The 20,395-nt window shown below is 41.3% G+C and overlaps 1 protein-coding gene across 1 annotated transcript in view; it reads left to right on the top strand.

Annotated features, from left to right (window-relative positions):
* Window positions 1-2,960: 2,960 nt before the first annotated feature.
* Window positions 2,961-20,395, top strand: part of MTMR7 (myotubularin related protein 7) — a 46,122-nt gene continuing 28,687 nt past the window's right edge. Inside the window, exons 1-3 of the mRNA XM_035114210.2 lie at window positions 2,961-3,141; window positions 14,162-14,284; window positions 15,232-15,394. Of these exons, the coding sequence (XP_034970101.2) occupies window positions 3,118-3,141; window positions 14,162-14,284; window positions 15,232-15,394 (310 nt within the window). The 5' untranslated portion in view covers window positions 2,961-3,117. The remainder of the gene's footprint in view (window positions 3,142-14,161; window positions 14,285-15,231; window positions 15,395-20,395) is intronic.

Below are 20,395 nucleotides of genomic sequence, written 5' to 3'. Positions count from 1 at the left end.
GAGTTCAAAAGGTCACATAAAAGTAGTGAGGATATGGGCCTGCTTAACTGAAAGGAGCAGAGAGTTCTAAAGCTGAAACATCACAACTAAGATGCTGCTGCTTGGCACTGTCACTTACTTATTTTGATTGACTGGTTGTATTTCTAAACCACTCTTGATCCCTTAGGATCCAAGGGTCTCTTTCATAGAATTGCAGAATTGGAAGAGACTATGAGGGTCATCTAGTCCAACCCCCTGCAATGCAGGATCTTTTGAATTCTGGGGCTTGAACCCACAACCCTGAGATTAAGAGTTTTGTGCTCTACTGACTGAGCCACTGACTGGCAAACAACAATCAGATAATTTTAAAAAGGGGGGGGGGACCCTGAGCACTCTGAGCAGGGTTTCTAAAGAAGATCATAATTGTTGGGCAGGAAAATATGAGAGGCCTCAAGTACCATGGGTTCCAGACGTTTAGGTCTTAAAATAGGGGTAAGGAAACCTGTGGCCTTCCAGATATTGTTTCGGCTTCCAGCTCCATCAGCTCCCCTCAACATAGCCAATGGTATGTGATTATAGCAGTTAGTCCAAAAACATCTGGAATGCCGTAGTTTCTGGTAGCAGAGCAGTCAGGATGAATGCTTTGCACATAGAGGTTTGTGTCCTGCACTTGTCCTCTTGCACACTTTCCCTGCAGAGCTCTGGCATGTTGCCTTTTAGTTCTCTGGAACACTTGGATATTGCAAAAAAAGAAAAAAGAAAAAAAGAGCAAAGCCAGGCCACTAGTCATGCTGAACTGAAAGCCAGTTACCGCAACTCCTTTTACTATTAAACAATAGTTCAGCGTTGTCACGTTGCAATTTGTACAATTGTTCAGCAGTTATAAAGTTTGGAAATAATTAATAGGGTAACTTTTCATTAGCTTGCTTTTTTATGAAGTCAAAATTTCCCCCCGAGAATCAAGGTGAAATCCTAAAGGATTAAATTGTTGTTGTTAATATTTATTCACTGCCTGGCTTAAAGTTCCATATGCAAGCTAGACCAGTCTCTGTCTTTAAGGAGTTTACCATTACAATCTAAGGACAACAACAGGAAAGCAGCAGAGGGAGGAGAGGGAGACAAGAGTGTAAATATAATTCATAATATAAAAAAATATCATTTGGAGCACTATTGAACAATTTCTTAAAAGTTAGTAATTTTGGGAAATGTCTTAAAACATGAAGTAGTCTCAGACACCTTTTTGAACTGTTGATTGACTCTGCAGATTAAAGTTATGTTTTATGGAAGAGTGGAAACAAATTCAGCTCCATGTGCTTATAGTTTGGTTACACTTGTAGATTAGGATTTAAAGGGATAAACCATAAACAAGCTACAGTATGTAGTTTCATATTAATACCACCAAAGTATAAGTTCTAGTGTTAGAATAAACCACTTTGTGGTTGCAAGAAATCCTTGCTTCATAGGCAGAGACTGCTATGTCAACAATCCTATGTAGTTGCAGTTCTTGGAATTGCCATAGCTTTTTTATAAAAATTGCAGCTGGATTAATTGGGCTTCCATTTAAATCAAAGGGGATTCTGCTGAAAAGTTTTCTATTTGAACTAATTAAAAAAACATTAAAAATGTGTTGAACTGTGGAACTATGAAAACTGAAAATGTCAGATTATCAACTAGCTATACTGATAGTCATGTTTGCATTGGTTATGGTTAACTGTAGTGAAGACGCAAATGAAAGAACACCACTTCCAATGACAGAGGAGGTATTTTCTGCATTGTTTTCGTGCCTTTAGATTACCCTACCGCCTGCAGGGAAAAAAACCCTGACTAGTTCATTACATAAAAACAACATGAGATCCTGGGACGTATTGAAACTGCTGCATGTATTGAATTTTAACACATACGCACCATTCTTTCCCCTTTGCACACTTCAGACACCTGCAGTTGCGCTTTGAGAGATCTGAAATAACACATAGACAGCAATCTTAGGAATTTACTTGTAATGACTATCAGTAACACAGAACAGGAGGTGGTTTTCACAGGGGCAGCTTGTTAACATACAGGCAAGATAAAAGCTGCCCCTTTTGCATCTGGTCACCCTAAAAGCGGCAGGATTCTTAACTTTTGCTCCAGCCTGGGTTATGGGGGGGGGCAGTAAAAATAAGTAAACAAAACTCTTGGTTACGCTCATGGCCTGGGTTTTGGTGCCACGTTTTCACAACTGTTTGGCAGGCTGCAACTTAACAGGTGAAGCTCTTCCTGAGAGAGAGAGAGAGAGAGAGAGAGAGAGAGAGAGAGAGAGAGAGAGAGAGAGCAGATTTAAGATGTGGTTGCTGAATATAAAATGGAAAATTGGTATAAAGAGGTATATAGCTATTGGTGATAAACTGGCGTGCTATTAAGATGGGGAATATGCGGGAGAGGTGATTTTTGAGGAGACATGGAAAGTATTTGTAGCATTATTATTTTTAAAATCATTTTTCAGATTATGAAATTGACAATTGTCAAACGACCAAATGTTTGTCAAAACGGAAAGGGGTAAAACTATTGCAAAAAAAAAGGCGCTGGAATTTTTGGCAGGTTGGATAGTTACGAATATGGAAGGGTCTCGGGGGTGGGGCGCGCATTATTATTTATTATTTATCATTATTACTTTGTCAAAATAATAATTTAAAAAGATGCAGCCGCTCGCGTTTCTGAAGAAGAAACAGCCAGGCCATAATGAGTTGTGGGAAAACGTTTCACCAGACGGAGGAAGCCTTTCCTTCACGGGCTTCCGAGGACAACGAGGGCAGCACCTGACGCGAGGCGCTTGTGCTTTGGATGGAGATGGGGGCCAACGGGAACCCGGCAGCCTCTAGGGCCTGGTGGCTTCCCTCCAGCCGGGAAGCCTCGGGCTCCTGTGCGCCTCGGAAGCCGAAAAGAGCGGCATGGCAGCCGCTGCAGGAGGCGGAGCCAAGCGCTGACCTGGCGGCATCGGAAACAGAGACACCTTCTCTGGGAAACGCTTTCCAGCCACCCCCCCCCCCCGTTTCCCTCTGTGTTGAGGTAACGGCACTTAAGTCTTCATAGGGCCCTGTGACCCCCTCGGCTGTTGCGAGGCGTGTTGTGTGAGAGAGAAATCCTAGGGATCCGGTCGCCATGGAGCACATCCGAATGCCCAAGGTGAGTACCGGGAAGAGAGAGAGATGGATGCTCGCCTTTTGCATCCTTGAAAACGCCCTTTATTTCTCCCTTGGGTGGGCGAGGCTGGGGTGCATTTACACGCGCACACACCCCTCCCATAAAACAAAACAAAAAAGTGATTTTTTTTTTAAATAACCACTTTCATCCTTTCCTGGCTTTTCATATTTTTTTAATGCCATAGGCTATTTAAAGCAGACCTTGTATTAGGCTCAGAATATTCACCAGACTGCCAAATAAATATTACTGCTTTTTTTCACTCATCCATAATGCAGCAACCATCCCCAAAAGCAGGGGGAGAAGGTGTCTTCAACCCCCCCCCTTTTCATTCTGCTTTTTTCACTTTTTTTGAAATTAAACTGGAGGCCTCTGTCTGGCCGTGTCTTGGTGATAGGGGTTGTGGTGGTGGAAGAGACCCTACCCTATTCATCTTCTCCAGGCAGGTGAAAAATAGGATTGCAGCACACACAAAAAGGGCTCAGAATATGATGTAGTTTCTCTACAGGAATGAGATCAAGGTAGCGTTGAATCGTAGGAGAATGCTGAAGTTAAATGAATTCCTTTTGGCTGAATGGATGTGGAATGATCTATGGCGTTGAAGGGCTGTTTTGCAAATGCTGATGGTATATTATTAGCCATCGACTCAAAATAATGGCTTCTTGTTCTTTGGTCTTAATATCACTAGGCCTCTGACTGCCAGACAGGAAATGGGATATTTGATCCTGCTTAAAAAAACCAAAAAACACTGATCCTGTAATTTTACCCCTTTTTGTATCTTAAACAAAAAAGGTTTAATTTATCACATTTATTCCAGTACTTCTGAGAAACAATAAGAATTATGTGCCTATATCTAGTCGACATAGCCTTGAGAGCACTCAGAATATGGAGGATTTTGTTCTTTTCTTTTTTTCAAAGTGATTATGATGGGGAAACAGCATTGATATAAAAAAAATTCCTTCAGTAGCACCTTAAAGACCAACTAAGTTTTTATTTTGGTATGAGCTTTCGTGTGCATGCACACTTCTTCAGATACAGTGAAATGGAAGTTTCCAGGCACTTATGTAGAGAAGGGGTGGGGAGGGGTGGGGATGGGGAGGGGGGATCACTCAGAAGGGTGGTGGAAATGGGTGATTGACTGACTGATAGCTGTTGATGACCGCAAACGACTGCAAATGGTTTTGCATGAAAAAGCAAGGGTTGAGATGGCTGAAGATCGCTTATCATGTATAATGAGATAAGAATCCGATATCTCTGTTCAAACCAGGTCCCTCCATGGTTTTGAGCTTGGTGATAAGTTGCAATTCAGCAACTTCTCTTTCCAGTCTATTTCTGAAATTCTTTTGTAGTAAGACAGCTACTTTGAGATCTTGTATAGAATGTCCTGGGAGATTGAAGTGTTCTCCTACTGGTTTTTCTGTCTTCTGGTTCCTGATGTCAGATTTATGTCCATTTATCCTTTGGCGTAGGGTTTGGCCTGTTTGTCCAATATAGAGAGCTGAAGGGCACTGTTGGCATTTGATGGCATACACAATGTTAGAGGATGAGCAATTAAATAGTCCTGAGATGGTATGTTGGATGTTGTTGGGGCCAGTAATGGTGTTGTCTGGGTGTATGTGGCAGCAAAGTTGGCATCTGGGTTTATTGCAGGCTCTGGTACCAGTGTCCATGTTAAGTCTGGTGGTTGTATTATTGTGGGTGAGGAGTTGTTTAAGATTGGGTGGCTGTCTGTAGGCAATGAAAGGTCTTCCTCCCAGAGCTTGAGAAAGGGAGCTGTCATTGTCCAGGAGAGGCTGTAGATCTCTGATGATGCGTTGTACTGTTTTAGCTTGGGAGCTGTATGTGATGACTAGTGGTGTTCTGTTATTTTCTTTTTTGGGTCTGTCTTGCAGCAGGTTCTCTCTAGGTATCTGTCTGGCTCTGTTGATCTGTTGTTTAACTTCATCAGGTGGATATTTTAGTTCTAAAAAGGTTTGCTGTAGATCTCTTAGGTGAGATTCTCTGTCTGTAGAGTTGGAACAGTTACAACCGCATCTGTTCCAACTCTACAGACAGAGAATCTCACCTAAGACATCTACAGCAAACCTTTTTAGAACTAAAATATCCACCTGATGAAGTTAAACAACAGATCAACAGAGCCAGACAGATACCTAGAGAGAACCTGCTGCAAGACAGACCCAAAAAAGAAAATAACAGAACACCACTAGTCATCACATACAGCTCCCAAGCTAAAACAGTACAACGCATCATCAGAGATCTACAGCCTCTCCTGGACAATGACAGCTCCCTTTCTCAAGCTCTGGGAGGAAGACCTTTCATTGCCTACAGACAGCCACCCAATCTTAAACAACTCCTCACCCACAATAATACAACCACCAGACTTAACATGGACACTGGTACCAGAGCCTGCAATAAACCCAGATGCCAACTTTGCTGCCACATACACCCAGACAACACCATTACTGGCCCCAACAACATCCAACATACCATCTCAGGACTATTTAATTGCTCATCCTCTAACATTGTGTATGCCATCAAATGCCAACAGTGCCCTTCAGCTCTCTATATTGGACAAACAGGCCAAACCCTACGCCAAAGGATAAATGGACATAAATCTGACATCAGGAACCAGAAGACAGAAAAACCAGTAGGAGAACACTTCAATCTCCCAGGACATTCTATACAAGATCTCAAAGTAGCTGTCTTACTACAAAAGAATTTCAGAAATAGACTGGAAAGAGAAGTTGCTGAATTGCAACTTATCACCAAGCTCAAAACCATGGAGGGACCTGGTTTGAACAGAGATATCGGATTCTTATCTCATTATACATGATAAGCGATCTTCAGCCATCTCAACCCTTGCTTTTTCATGCAAAACCATTTGCAGTCGTTTGCGGTCATCAACAGCTATCAGTCAGTCAATCACCCATTTCCACCACCCTTCTGAGTGATCCCCCCTCCCCATCCCCACCCCTCCCCACCCCTTCTCTACATAAGTGCCTGGAAACTTCCATTTCACTGTATCTGAAGAAGTGTGCATGCACACGAAAGCTCATACCAAAATAAAAACTTAGTTGGTCTTTAAGGTGCTACTGAAGGAATTTTTTTTATTTTACTTCGACCCAGACCAACACGGCTACCTACCTGTAACCAGCATTGATATAGTCATTTTAGACAGGGTTGTGTCTGCTGGCAGGTGTGGGCTGGTTGGGCAAGCACACAATTTTCTTTTTTATGTTTATTTTGTCAACCAAAGACCCTCGACTTTCATTTAAGAAATCATGTTTCTAGCTCCTGAGGTTTGTTTAGAAAAGTTTGGCAATATTCCTACTCATGTCATCTTCCACTTTATTCTTCCTTCCTTGCCAAAAATTCCAGTGACTACTATGAATCCAGGAAAGACTACCGACTTGGATCAGGACCATTGTGGACCAAAGGGTTAAAGCTCCCACACCATGCTACAAATCAAATCTAGATCAGGTTCCCCCACATATGCTATTTACACACACTCTCTGTCTGTCTGTCTGTGAGAGAGAGAGAGAGACAGACAGACAGACAGACAGACAGACAGACAGACAGACAGACAGACAGACAGACAAAATGCCTCAGCCTCCTTTTCTACTGCTTCGTGTTGTTGATGTTGTAGATCAGCTCTCCAAAAAACATAGGATAGGACATTGGAAAATAGGGAGTAGTCCTATACGGAATGGGTCCATTAAGCACAATATTGTCTCTTATGACTAGCAGCAGTTCTCCAAAGTTTAATAAAGAAGTCCTTCTCAGCCCTATCTAGAGATGCTGAGACTTGAACTTGCGACCCTCTGCATTCAAAGCATGTGTTCTACCACTGAGCTACAACCTTTCCCTGGACCCTGGTCCAGCAACTTTACTTGTAAGAAACAAGTATTGATTGTAAATGATTATGAGCCATTAGTGTGGTTTAGAAAGAACATCCTCTGGGAAGCTGCTAAAAACTGAAATATCTACTGAGTGAAATAATCTTCTGTTAACAGGCTTTACCATAAATGGCAGCCAAAGGGGATGGGGGATGAAACCAGATTCCCACCTGGTTTGAAAATGCTTTCTGCGAACTTAAAGGGCAGGGAACCAATGGTGCTAAAGATCAGATTGATACCAAAGATATGAAGAAGACACTGCACTTAGATCACCATTTTTTTAGGCACATAAAGTGTGCTGTTCCTCCCATTTATATCATTGTAGCTATATATTGGCAGCAGAGCAATTTAAGTTAATTTCCACTGAACATGCCAAATGAGTCCCTAGCGTCTGTGTTGTAATAATAGCACCAGGCATTCATTTTATGTTGTATCTGTTTGTTTAATGCAGCATTCTGGGTGGTCCAAGTTGTCCTCAAGTTCCAGTTTTTCCATGTTACTGAGTCCTTTTTTTGGTTAAAAGTATTTAGGTTATTTCTGGGGGAAATGACATTTGTATCAATGTTCTTTTTTATTTTATTTTCATTTCCCACTTGAATGGGCTGAGATTAGCTCAACCTGTGGGTCTTCATGGACTATTTAGTGCAATATGAATTTGGGACTGACTCTAAAGTCCCCTTCAAAGCATGTAACATGTGCAGAGAATACATGGGTATGTTTATGAGCATAACTTTGTTGGGAACAATATTACATGAAAAATGTTAGATCTTGGATTTACGTACACAGTAAAGCATCCTTCACACATTAATTTTTTTGTAGACACGCTTTACAATATGTTGCTCAAGCAGTAACATTCATTCGTTGGCTGTCTAAGCAACCCTTCATCAATTCATGATCCCAGGGCAGGACTGAACACCCCCCCCCCTAATAAAAATGTAACAATAAAATTTACATGCCGCTCATAAAACAGCAGATAATAATATATAATACCGGTAGCACAATATGGCACACATACAACAGACTGATTTATGACTCTCCACATCAGGTCAACTCCCTACAAAACGCTAATACTGTATCTACTTAACTAGTACCTAAAAGTGAATGGTGTAGCACCAGTCATTTATTAAAGGGGAGTTCCAGAAGTGAGATGCCATCGCAGAGAAAGCCCTATCTAATGTCACCATTAGCTTTGTTTAACAGCAGGTCAGTGAGAAGGGCCTGTCAGTACATGGGCAGTAGAGGAAGATTTCGGCTCACTGAGCTGCTGTGAATTTTTGACGGTTTCATTCTGCAATAATTGCAACTTTTGGACTGCCTTCAAGGCTAGCCTCACGTACCATACATTATAGCTGAGTCAGGAAGGTTTGTAGTTGCCACTTCAGTTTTAAAAAATAAAAATAAATAAACTTTATCCTCTGACTATCAAACCAACAAGTTATTCTTCACTATATTGTTGATTCATACTGGGAAACTGAATCAATATGCTCTTCTGTTGTGCCAGTTCCAGACCAGTTTTGTGATGTGAAAATACAGTAAACTAATCCATGGCTATAATAAGATGTTGATATAATTCTGGTGTCAGTTTCCTTATGTAAAAGTTAGATATGACACACATATTTTCTTTTCTTTCCAAAGGGATGTTCGAGTGTCATGTCTTGACAAGTTCATTAATCTGTATAACATTCTCATGTATTTATTTTAAAATAAACAGCTGGCTACTTATGTCTCTCTCTGTGTGAGCATTGTTGCATCCTTGCACAAGGATTGTAGCTCAGTGGTACAGTCCATGCTTTGCATTATAAAGGTCCCAGGATGAATCCCTAACTTTTAGGTAGGGTTGCTGGGAATTTCACTGAAACCCTGGAAATGTGCTGGCAGTGTGTCTGTAGATGAGACTAAGACCCCATACATTTAAAGAAGGGATAGCCCAGTTGGTAGAACATGAGACTCTTAATCTCAGGGTTGTGGGTTTGAGCCCAATGTTGGGCAGAAAAGGTTCCTGCATTGCAGGTGATTGGGCTAGATGACCCTTGTGGTCCCTTTGAACTCTGCAATTCTTTGATTCTGTGATTCTAGGCATTTTGCCACTTTAAATAGTCATGGCTTCCCCAAAAGAATCCTGGTGAATTGTAGTTTGTTAAGGGTGTGGAGAGTTGTTTGGAGACTCGTATTCCCCACATAGAGCTACAGTTTTCTGAGTGATTTAACAATCAATCTCTCTTCCCATAGAACTCTGGGAATTGTAGCTCTGTGACGGGCATAGGGGTATCCTACAAACTCTTGGGACCCTTAATGAAATACAGGTGCCAGGATTGTTTGAGGGAAGTCATGGCTCTTTAAAGTGTAATACTGCTTTTAATGTATACTACAGATGACATCTAATAAGCTAGAACAGGCATCCCCAAACTTAGGCCCTCCAGATGTTTTGGACTGCAATTTCCATCTTCCCTGACCACTGGTCCTGTTAGCTAGGGATCATGGGAGTTGTAGGCCAAAACATCTGGAGGGCCGCAGTTTGGGGATGCCTGAGCTAGAAGGATACATGGTTTGACTTGATAGGAGGCACTTTCCTGAGTGTGTTCCTAAACTGTTCATTAAAAGCACAGGGATTTCAATCGGTTGTTATCACACACTTTCCAGTGCATATCCACATCACTTTCCTTATTGCAGAAAGTCTGATTTGGAGGGGGAAGGTGTCAGGTGAAGGACGTTTGTTGCACAAGAGTGCTGAATCGTCTTTAATTGCATAACCTGAGCTTGCTGATACCGGTAGGTGATAGAATCCCTCCTGAAAACAGTGACAGTGTGGAAGCAACCCCCTGTCTACAGCTCAGAGCTGTGCCTTTACACGGAAACCTTTCTAAATGATTCTGGTTTCCTGTGTTTCAGTTCCACAAGTGGAGAGAAAGATAATTTGTGGTGCGATGTGGCTGACCTTGTTTATAGAGTGCTCTTTGTCCTACTTATTAGCACTTGGGGCTAGAAGATTCTCGTCATCTATCTATTCAGTCTCATAACTTCCTGCTGTTAGTCTAGTGATGCGAGCTTGAGGTCATCTAAGGAAAAAGACAGCATGACTATTCCTCTTGGACACCCAACCGTCTCTCAGCTATGCTTCTCCCCACGCCCCCTCTGGCTCAGTGCTAATGTTTTTTTCTTCCTTAGCCTCCTAGAGTAGAATTTAATCAGGAATCTGCACTGTTCTCACTTGGAGAAGACACAAATCTATGTCGCTAGTTTTGTGCTTGTTTTAATCAGATGTGTGAATCCTCAATTGTATAATCCTATTTTCCAAACAAGTTTGGCTGGCTGTAAGCAATGTTATCCAGATTGCTGTTGTACTGCCTTGCAACCGCTGTATGACTGGCAGTCTCTTGTCACAGTAACAAAACAAGTTATTGCATTCTCCATTCCTTTTTAAAACTAGATCCACAATCAAGGTTCATTCAACAAGTATATAATATACTTAGGGACACATGATGCCTTGGAACCATAGCTGCCAAGTTATCCCTTTTTTAAAGGGATTTTCCCTTATGCTGAATAGGCTTCCTCGCGAGAAAAGGGAAAACTTGGCAGCTATGCTTGGAACACCCAACACAATTTGATGGTAGCCATAAAACCTTCACAGGCATTTGTGCATTCAACATACTGTATCTTTGCAGCTAGCCTATCTTGAGGACTTGCCTATCCCTTTCCCAAATACAACATCCCTTTTCTTGAATGACCTCCCAACAGCCTTGTTCAGAAGGTCAGATTTTAAATTTATCCTCTGAAAGTGCCTTACATCTGTTTGCAATTTTGCATTCCCTTTAACTTCTATATTTTGCTTTCTTTCCCTTTTCTCTAAAAAGTGTTGTGTTGAATTTGGATCTACTTTATATATATCATGTAAGGGGTTGCCTTGACAGTGTTCTGCTTAATGCCCTCTTTGCTCCTTTTAGCCTATAGCAACCAGGGTCATAGGGGAAAATATATCATGATGGACAGACTTGGCTTTTAATAAATACTTCAGTCAGTTGTGATTTGTGTGCGTACTGAAGGGACATGGCACTCATCACCATGATCTCTGATACCTCTGCAATAGGGATGGGGAACCTCTGGCCTGAGAGCCTCCCCACTGGGACCCCCAAGACCCGCTGACCCGCCCTACACCTCAGATTCTGAGCACACAATCATGTGGTAACAAGATGGCTTATGGATAATGTAGAAGTTGGATCCAAGGCAAATGACACGACCCAAGCACTGGCATATCATGTGGTCTTGCTTAAAATGAAAACAATTTTAAAATGTACAGCTTTGCTGGTATCTTACCCCATATCAAGACCACCTATCAGTGAGAGTGGTTTGCCTCACATAACCTTACAAATCATTTAATGAAAGACCTTTTCTTCCATTTTTGCCCACTTGTTTGGTGCCCTGACCCCACAGAAAGTCACCACTTCCTTGCATTGCACATTTCTAAAACCAGAAATTAAAGCCAATTGCAGTTCACAGATTATTACTCCAAAATTTCACTACGTTCTTCGATGACGGTCTTCCAGAATCTGTGAACTACCACATGTCCATAGCTCTGCTCTGACAATTGGAGAGAATACTTTGAAGGTTTGACATTTAAGTCACATTAATCCTACAGTAAATAAATGTGACTTAAACTTCAAACCTTCAAAGTATTCTCTCTGGTTGCTGCCAATTTTAGTAGGTGTTTCTGCACAGTTTTTAACCATTGAGCACCATCTATAACTAAAGATTTAGTTAATTAATCAGTAAGATACATGTAAAATGTCAAAGGCTCTAGGAGAGGAAGGGCAGCATTGAATATGGGGGAAGGTGGCTACGAGATTCTTACCGTGGGAGCACTGGATTGGCTATGCTGGTGTGCCTGCCCCGCCTTTTTCCACCACCTTGCTCCGTCCATGTGGAAGCAGTGGCGCTGTAGAGAGGCAAGGTCCATAGCACCACCCCTAGCTGCTGGCCACTCCTGAAATGTATGCTCTCTTGAATGTTTTGTGACTATTTTGATTCTAATGTGCTCTTGGATTAGGGACTTCCATTCTGAAAATGATTGGTTGGATTTCTTTATTGAACTGAATTGTCTCCCCTTAATTTATCAAAAATGTATATTTACTAAAAATTGTGGGGATATGCAAATATATAACTGAATATTTTTTATTATTTAACACTAACTAGACTCCTAGTTGGTGCCTAGGTTTTGCAGTTTGTGTCTCCAGCTAAGTCACTATTGAACGTACATTGCAGAGCAAACTTTGTTCTTTTCAGTGCTCCTATTGGCCTAAAGTACTTTGATGATCTGGCACTAAGCTGCCTTAAGGGTGAATTTTGAGCTGACATCGCACAGTTTGTTTCTCCACTGGGAATGATGTGAGATGCACAAAAATAGTTCCCAGAGGCCAGAGCTTGCTAGAAAATCTGTGTCTTCAAAGTGGTTTAGTTTTCTGCTTTCTGCAGCCAGCTCTTGACATAGGTCACTGAAGAACTAGCCAAGACGTGGGTCTCATAAGAACCAGCCAAGAAGTCAGTGAATCATAATACTTAAAAAAAACCCCAAAACTGGGTCACGTCCTGGAGTTCCACTCTTAACTCATTTGTTACCAAAGCAGATTCTCAGTAGAGAAAAGGGCAAAGGATGAGCATACAGAAACACTCCATAGATCTATTTGGTTAGCTTGGCAGAAGTTAATTTTAGCTTGTTCAAATCCCCACCTACCTTGAGCGCTGAATAGGCTCTTAAAAACATGATAATCCTTTAGATGTCTTTATAGCTAGGTTGTGAATAATTGTTGAATTTCTAGCTGCTTTGTCTCATGTGGTGTGGTTGAGGTAAGTATTTTACCCCTTTTCTATTTCAGAAATCCTGATACGTGTATGGAGCAAATACGACTTTAACTCATCTTTAGTATGCTTATTTAAAAAGGACAACAAAAGAAAAGTTCATTAGAAAATATGGGTGTATCTGCTGTAAGGCGCTGCACAGAATTATGAGTAATGTCACATCCAGTCAGAGGCAAGCAGAACCAAGTCTCTACCAATCAGATTGCATCTTGCCATTTTTACAAAAGTTGTTATTGATAGTTTTATTGAGATTTTCACAATTTTTATTTTGCAAAGTACAAAAGGTTGCAGCCACTCATACCTGTAAGTATTACCAGTGTTTTTTTTCTGGGGGTATGCAGGGGTATGCATATGCCTAAACATTTTGTGAATCTAAGTTTGGCCTCATTGAGGGGCAGTATTTCAATATGAGTAGGAAAATGAGAGTGCCCCTAAACTTTTTTTTTTTAAAAGAAGAAAAGCACTGACTAAATGATTATGAACAATGGGTGGTATTTTACTTGGAGTAGACCCCCTGGAAATCATGAACATGACTAAATTAGGTACATTAATTTCAGTGGATCTACTTTGAGTAAAACATTGTTGAATGCCATCCATTGTATATAAACATGTATTTTTATCACCCAATTTGAGCATGTGATTATATTACTTATATTTGTTTGAAAACTACTGACTTTACTTTGGTTATGTTCTTTCTAGCTTGTGTCTTTGACTCTGTATTAATAAATACCCTGTTTCTTCGAAAATAAGACGTAGCCATAAAATAAGCCATAGCAGGATTTTTAAGCATTCAAGGAATATAAGCCATACCCCGAAAATAAGGCATAGTGATAGGCACAGCAGCAATGCTGGCCGCGGCAGGAGGAGGAGGAGGAGGAAAAAAATAAGACATCCCCTGAAAATAAGCCATAGGTAAATCTTGCCACAATTGGTTTTATATATAGTTTGATACATTTTATGTCAGTTTGTTTTTAATGTTGGGTGGTATTTTTAATTTGTATATTGTTTGATGTAAACCACATAAGCAAATGACAAAGAAAATACATAAATGAAAAGGAAATTTGGGGTGTAAGATTAATACTCTATTCTAGGTCTTCTTGTCTCTTTCATCTTGCCACTTTTGAACAGTGGAAAAAGATTGGCATGTTTAACATAAGTGGTTTCTTTTGACATAAAACCAGTTTCATAGAATTTTAGAGAAATTTTTATTTTTATTGGAAGTATTGAATGCTTGGTTATGCTCTCTCTCTCTTTTTTAGGTGGAAAACGTCCGCTTGGTTGATGGAATATCTTCCAAAAGGGCTGCATTAGGGACACTGTATCTAACAGCCACTCATGTGATCTTTGTAGAAAATGAGTCAGACACCCGTAAAGAGACGTGGGTAAGGCAATTTCTATATTACAGCTCTGTGACTACTATGAAAGTAATTTCTACAACTCTGGTTTTATTTTTATAACTGCAAAATGCTCTACAAACCTATGCTGAACAAATCAAAAGAGAGTGGATATATCTGTGAATGCATCCTGTAAAGTTCTCTAATTTGTCCTCTCCGTTGATTTTTAAAAGTCTGTGTGCAATGTACACAGACTTTTAAGTAAAGACTGGATTATATGTATGCATGGAACATAATGGGTATGCATAAGGAACTGCCAGATCATTGAGTTTGACGCAATGGCAGCAAATGTACCAGAGAAAGCTCAAAATCTAGGAATATAGGAATCTGCCTTACACTGAGTCCATCAAGTTTGGTATTGTCTACACCAGGGGTAGCTAATGTTATGCCCACTTAGATGTTGCTGAACTATGACTCCCATCACCCCGACCCTGACCATTGGCCATGCTGACTGGGTCTTGGGGAAGTTATAGTCCAGGAGCATTTGGGGGCACAATGTTGGCTGCCTCTACAGACCGACAGCGACTGTGCAGGGTTTCAGACGGGACTTTTCCAGCCCTACCTGGTCAACAGGGCGCTTCAGACTGGAAATGGAATGCACTGTGTAAGTTTCATCTCTTCGTTATGGGGAGTTCACCGCAACGCTGATGTAGAGCTCATCCGTACTGGTTCAAGACTGTGTCTTTCTTCTGTTTTGCAACAGCATATTGTCCAATGCCTTGCTCCCTCTTTCACATTGTACATTGCATGGGCTGGGTTGTAGTCTTTTAAAGTTGCAAGTGTTTTGTTGCTGTTTGATTATTTGAAACATTTATTTATTATTTATTTAAAACATTTGCACCCCACTTTTCCTTGGCAGAGTTCAAGGTGTCTATATATATATATACACACACACACACAGAGCGCACAGTAAAAAAGTTGTTTCTCTTTTTCAGGTTCTTCACAGTCAAATCTCTTCTATCGAAAAGCAGGCTACAGCGGCTACTGGTTGTCCTTTGCTGATTCGCTGCAAGAATTTTCAGAACATTCAGTTCATCATGCCTCAAGAAAGAGATTGCCATGATGTGTACATATCTTTAATCCGTCTGGCACGCCCAGGTATGGAATGGAAGTTCAGAAGGATATAATCTGGAAATTAGCCTGAACAAATGCTCTCTCTTATTTATCTTGTGGTGGACTGCTGTCATGCAGTTTGTAAAAAGAAAAAGAAAAAGAAACCTGATGCTGAGGGGAGGCTGTTATGATTCTCTTTCACCCAGTGTACAAACAATGCAATATCTGTTATGCTGTCTTTCAAAAAAGCTCTGTGCCATCTGATAGCACAGTTGTAGAAAAGGCATCTCCTTTCAGCATTTGATGATCATTTCATTCATCTCTCTTCTCTTTAGCCATTCATGGTCATGCTCTTCTCTGGTTTTGCCCATAACTCTCTGGCCATTACTTCACTATTTTCTTTCTCCTTTCAGGGAAGGTTCCATGGGACAGGGACCCTTCATTTTATTATTTTTAGTTTTTTCCTACCTAGCTCCATTAATCTTTTAATATCAAACAGCTGATTTAGAACTTTATTTCTCATCCTCTTGTTCTGTAAACCTGCAGACTGGGACTGAATTTAGTTTTAGCACAGCACTAAGGTGTTTCCTTTTTACAAATATTCAGAGGTGTAGCTGTGTTGCAGCAAAAACAACAAAGGATTTTGTAGACTGGAAAAGGTGCAGAAAGTGGAAACCAACGTGATCAAGGAGCTGGAGAAAGTCCCCTTTGAGGAAATAATAATGTGAGCAAGGAAATATGTAACGGTTTAGTGGGTGGTGCCTTGAAGCTGTGAACTTCTGGAAAGGTATTATTGAGGAAGATTTGAGAACTCTTTCTGCTTAGGTTGTGACAGATGGTTCTGGCGACATCCCACCATGTTCCTTTTTCCTGCCAACTGTGTCAAGCACTTCTAAGAACCTGCAAATATGAATAAGCTTTGCACCTCACACTTTGTGACTGAACTGTTGATAAAGCCTTGAATTGAAAATAGGATATTGTTTGTTCTAACTTGATCTAGCTGTGAGAGCTCCTAGCCAGTGATGTGAGCCGGTGTAATGGATGACTTTAATGCACGTTTTGGATGCTGGTGAACAAATACACGTCAAAATTCCAGCCAGATCTTTCTACTTGAGATATTTCCCCCCAGGTTAAATATAACAATGTACATAAACAGATGGAACAGTGTACATAAACCCATGCCATGACAATAAACAGATGGAGGCAGAAAAGTCTGATTTCCAGAAACTGTTCAAACCCTGCCCTCATCTATTTTTTGAATTATGGTTTAATGTTCTGAAAGTTTATGGATTAATTTCATCTCCATTTCTTTTATACAGCACTCCTTTTGTACAACATAGATTACTAGTTGTATCAATCTACATACTCTAATCCTGCTCTAAAGGTAAAGGTAAAGGGACCCCTGACCATTAGGTCCAGTCGTGACCGACTCTGGGGTTGCGCGCTCATCTCGCATTATTGGCCGAGGGAGCCGGCGTATAGCTTCCAGGTCATGTGGCCAGCATGACAAAGCCACTTCTGCCAAACCAGAGCAGCACATGGAAACGCCGTTTACCTTCCCGCTGTCTGTAGCGGTTCCTATTTATCTACTTGCACTTTGACGTGCTTTCGAACTGCTAGGTTGGCAGGAGCTGGGACCAAGCAACGGGAGCTCACCCCGTCACAGGGATTCGAACCGCCGACCTTCTGATCGGCAAGCCCTAGGCTCAGTGGTTTAACCACAGCGCCACCTGGGTCCCTAATCCTGCTCTAGTCACACTTTAAATGGGCATTTATGTGTGACCAGATGCACTTGACTATTGATTCAAATGTGCATCCCATTGAAAGCAATGCACTGAAGTAAGTTTTTTCACTAGTGCTACATAGACATGTTAGTCTCTGCAGCAAAAATATCAAACAGACTTAGGGCACCTTTTTTTTGCTTGGGTTGTATCCAATTTTAGTTGGATACTCACAATAGAACCATTGAAATATAGTGGACCTGAATTAGTCATTGCCATTAATTTTAATGGATCTACTTTGAATGGGACATAGGTTGGCTACAACTCTTTGCCTTTAAGGTACTGCAAGATTTTTCTGTTTTGCTTTTGTGAAGTAAGATGGAGTTAGCGCTTGGATACACTTCCAGTGCCAAATCCAATTTGTGCTGGCTGTTCCTGAAATGGCAAGTAATTCACACAGATGGATTCACTTTTTTTTTTTAAACATAATTTTTATTGATTTTACAAATTACAAAAGATGGTACATACATAAACACCTTTTCCACCTTCTTCCCACCCCCCTCCATGGGTCCTCCCCTGCCACAGAAGTATCCCACGCAGGTGAACAGTCAGAAGTGGTCCATTTTATGATTGGGTTTCTGTCCTCCTCCCCCTCCCCTGCCCCCGAAGCCCCCCCCTGCCCCCAGGGAGCTCCAGTGAACCAGGGCAGTACGCAGGAGTTCATCCATCCAACCATCTATTGTCATACCAAAAAAAAAAGAAAATACAAAAAGGAAAAAAGACAAAAACAAAAAAAAAATTCATCATAATTGTTAAATTCATAATTGTTAAACCATATTTTGTGGGCTTCCCCACCCTCCCCCCTTCCCCGGTTTTCCTCCCTTATTTATCATCTTCAACAGTTTCATAGTTCATATTTTATAACATACACCTTTATATCTTATACCACTTTTAAACTAACTATTATCATTTTCGCCTAATGTCCAATCACTGAAAAATCAAACTCCCATTTTTTCTTCCCGTGCCTAATTTTTACCCCCCTCTATAGGCCTCCATATTTTCACCTTTTTCCAGAATCAATTCACTTTTTAAACCTATAACTATTCCCAAACTAACCTTACACCCCCCGAGTACCGGCTCCACCCCACCAATCCAGCAAGTTCCATAGTCAGCAGTCCAGTTATAATCCTATTAACCCATCCTTACAATCACAACTTCACTTTCCCTTCACCCCACCCCCTGTTTACAGTCTTTTGCCATCCAGGCCTCCATATCAGACCCCTGAGCTTCTTCTCTTCTCTGCTTAATTTTTCCTTCTTCCCTGTGGTCATTCTGGAGTTCCAGTAAATCCAATCGTGCCCCCCTCGAAGGGGAGGCACTCCATCCAACTTTTTGTAGAGTAAAATCATCATTTTTTTCGTGGTGGGCTTCATTTTGTGTTAAATCATCACAGTCCTCATCTTCATCTTTTCCTTCCAAATCACAATCACCATCATTGTCATTCTCACATTCGTCTTCTTCAGTTTCAAAAGCTTCATCTTCTAAGAAATCATATTCTGCCATCACCATCTGGAATTGTTGCTGTAACTCTTGCCGTTGTGTCTCCTCTTGACATAGTTCTATTCTTGCTTCCCACATTAAGGTCAAAACAGTCCGCTGAAACTCAGGCGGGTACCTTTTTGTTGACATAGTTCAGTCCTGTCAAGGTCAAAACTTGTCACATGGGGTGGAATATGATCGCAGTCTATTTTCTCGACTCCATTTTAACAAGCTGGCTGCATTCTTAAAAATAAAGTTCGAACTCACATTTCAAAAGCATATAGACCAAAAAAGAATTTCCAAAAAGTCCAGAGATAAAGATAGAAATAAAATTTAACTATAAATCCTGATCAGCTCACTGGGTTGTCTGGGCTGCCGGCTCCCGAGGAAAAGAAAGGTCTTTCTTAGTCTTAACCTCTTTCTGCAGGGCATTCACAACCACAGTCTCTCTCCCCTTTTACCCTGCATTTAGGGGAGATTCTCTTTGATGCCTTTGAGGAATCCTTTTAAGTTAAAATCTTCTGTTTACGGCTTCGGGTTTCTGTTTACTGTCTCTTATGTTACCGTAGGGGGGGGTGGCTTCCTCTTTTCCCCTCTCTCCCAGGTCCAAATTGTTGCCTTAATTTACATTCCAAAGAATCCAAATTACTCACAGTCTATTCATTTGCTGAATGTTCTTGGAAGAATTGGCCACCTCCACTTCCCAGACTCGCAGCTTCGCGCTCTCAGAGCAGCAGTGTCAGCCTGTCCGCCGCGGTTCACCTCCTCGCTCTCGGGGGCTTAAACAAAGCCGATCCGGGGAGGAGAGAGCCTGCTTTTGGCGCCGCCAGGCAAAATCCGTCCCCAAAAAGCTCGATTTGGGGCTTTTAAGGAGGTTTCGCTTCGCTGGAACGATTCCCTCCACCTCTGAAGCGCCGAGGTCCGCTCCGCTGAGCGGACCCCCGTCTGAGCAAGATGGCGTGGTCAACCGGAAGCCCAGATGGATTCACTTTTCTTCGTTATGGATGATACTGGAGAAGCTTTCGTAGGACGCAGAGACTTCATACCATACATGTAAAGCACATTTGTTCCACTTCCAACTGTTGTGGCTTCCCCCAAAGAATCCTGGGAACTAGAGCTACCGTTCATTTATTGCACTGACATGCATTGCTTTATACTTGTTTACATGGGACTTCATTTACCATTTTACCGCCCATTAACTCAGTTTGGAGAGGTCCTTTTGGAGCACAATCTCTTTTTGTTTTCACAACCCCGAACAATTTATTATCATTAGCAAACTTGACAACTTCACAGCTCATCCCTAACTAGAGATTGTTTATGAACAAATTAAAAAGCACATGGCCCATTGCTGATCCTTGAGGAACTCCATTTCCTACATCCCTCCATTCAGAAAACTGTCCATTTATTCCTCTCCTCTGCTTCCTGCTACTTAACGAATTCCTGATCCACAAGAAGACCTCTCCTCCCATTCTGAGCATGTTGCAAGCACCTGTGTATAAGGGACTTAGCTGTTGCAAAAACCCTTTATTTGCTTTGGGTTTATCCCACACGACAATCTTGTTAGTCGTGTTCTGGCCATTTTATGGGACATAAATTCATAAAATTGTAGGGAAGGAAGGAACCTGAAGGTCACCTGCGACTGGTACCTTGCCTTGCCGCAAGCCTCCCTACCCTGCCCCCAGTGACAACATTTTAAAGAGATTAACCCATAACATCCAGTTAATTGTTTCCTACTGTTATAGAACAGGATGGACCAAAGCTGAATTCTCTCTGTTTGCTTCTGGAT

The sequence above is a fragment of the Zootoca vivipara genome, chromosome 9 (assembly GCF_963506605.1).
Source record: "Zootoca vivipara chromosome 9, rZooViv1.1, whole genome shotgun sequence".
NCBI classification, from domain to species: Eukaryota; Metazoa; Chordata; class Lepidosauria; order Squamata; family Lacertidae; genus Zootoca; species Zootoca vivipara.
Note: the sequence above shows the minus strand (reverse complement) of the source record. Positions and strands in the feature narration are given on the sequence as shown.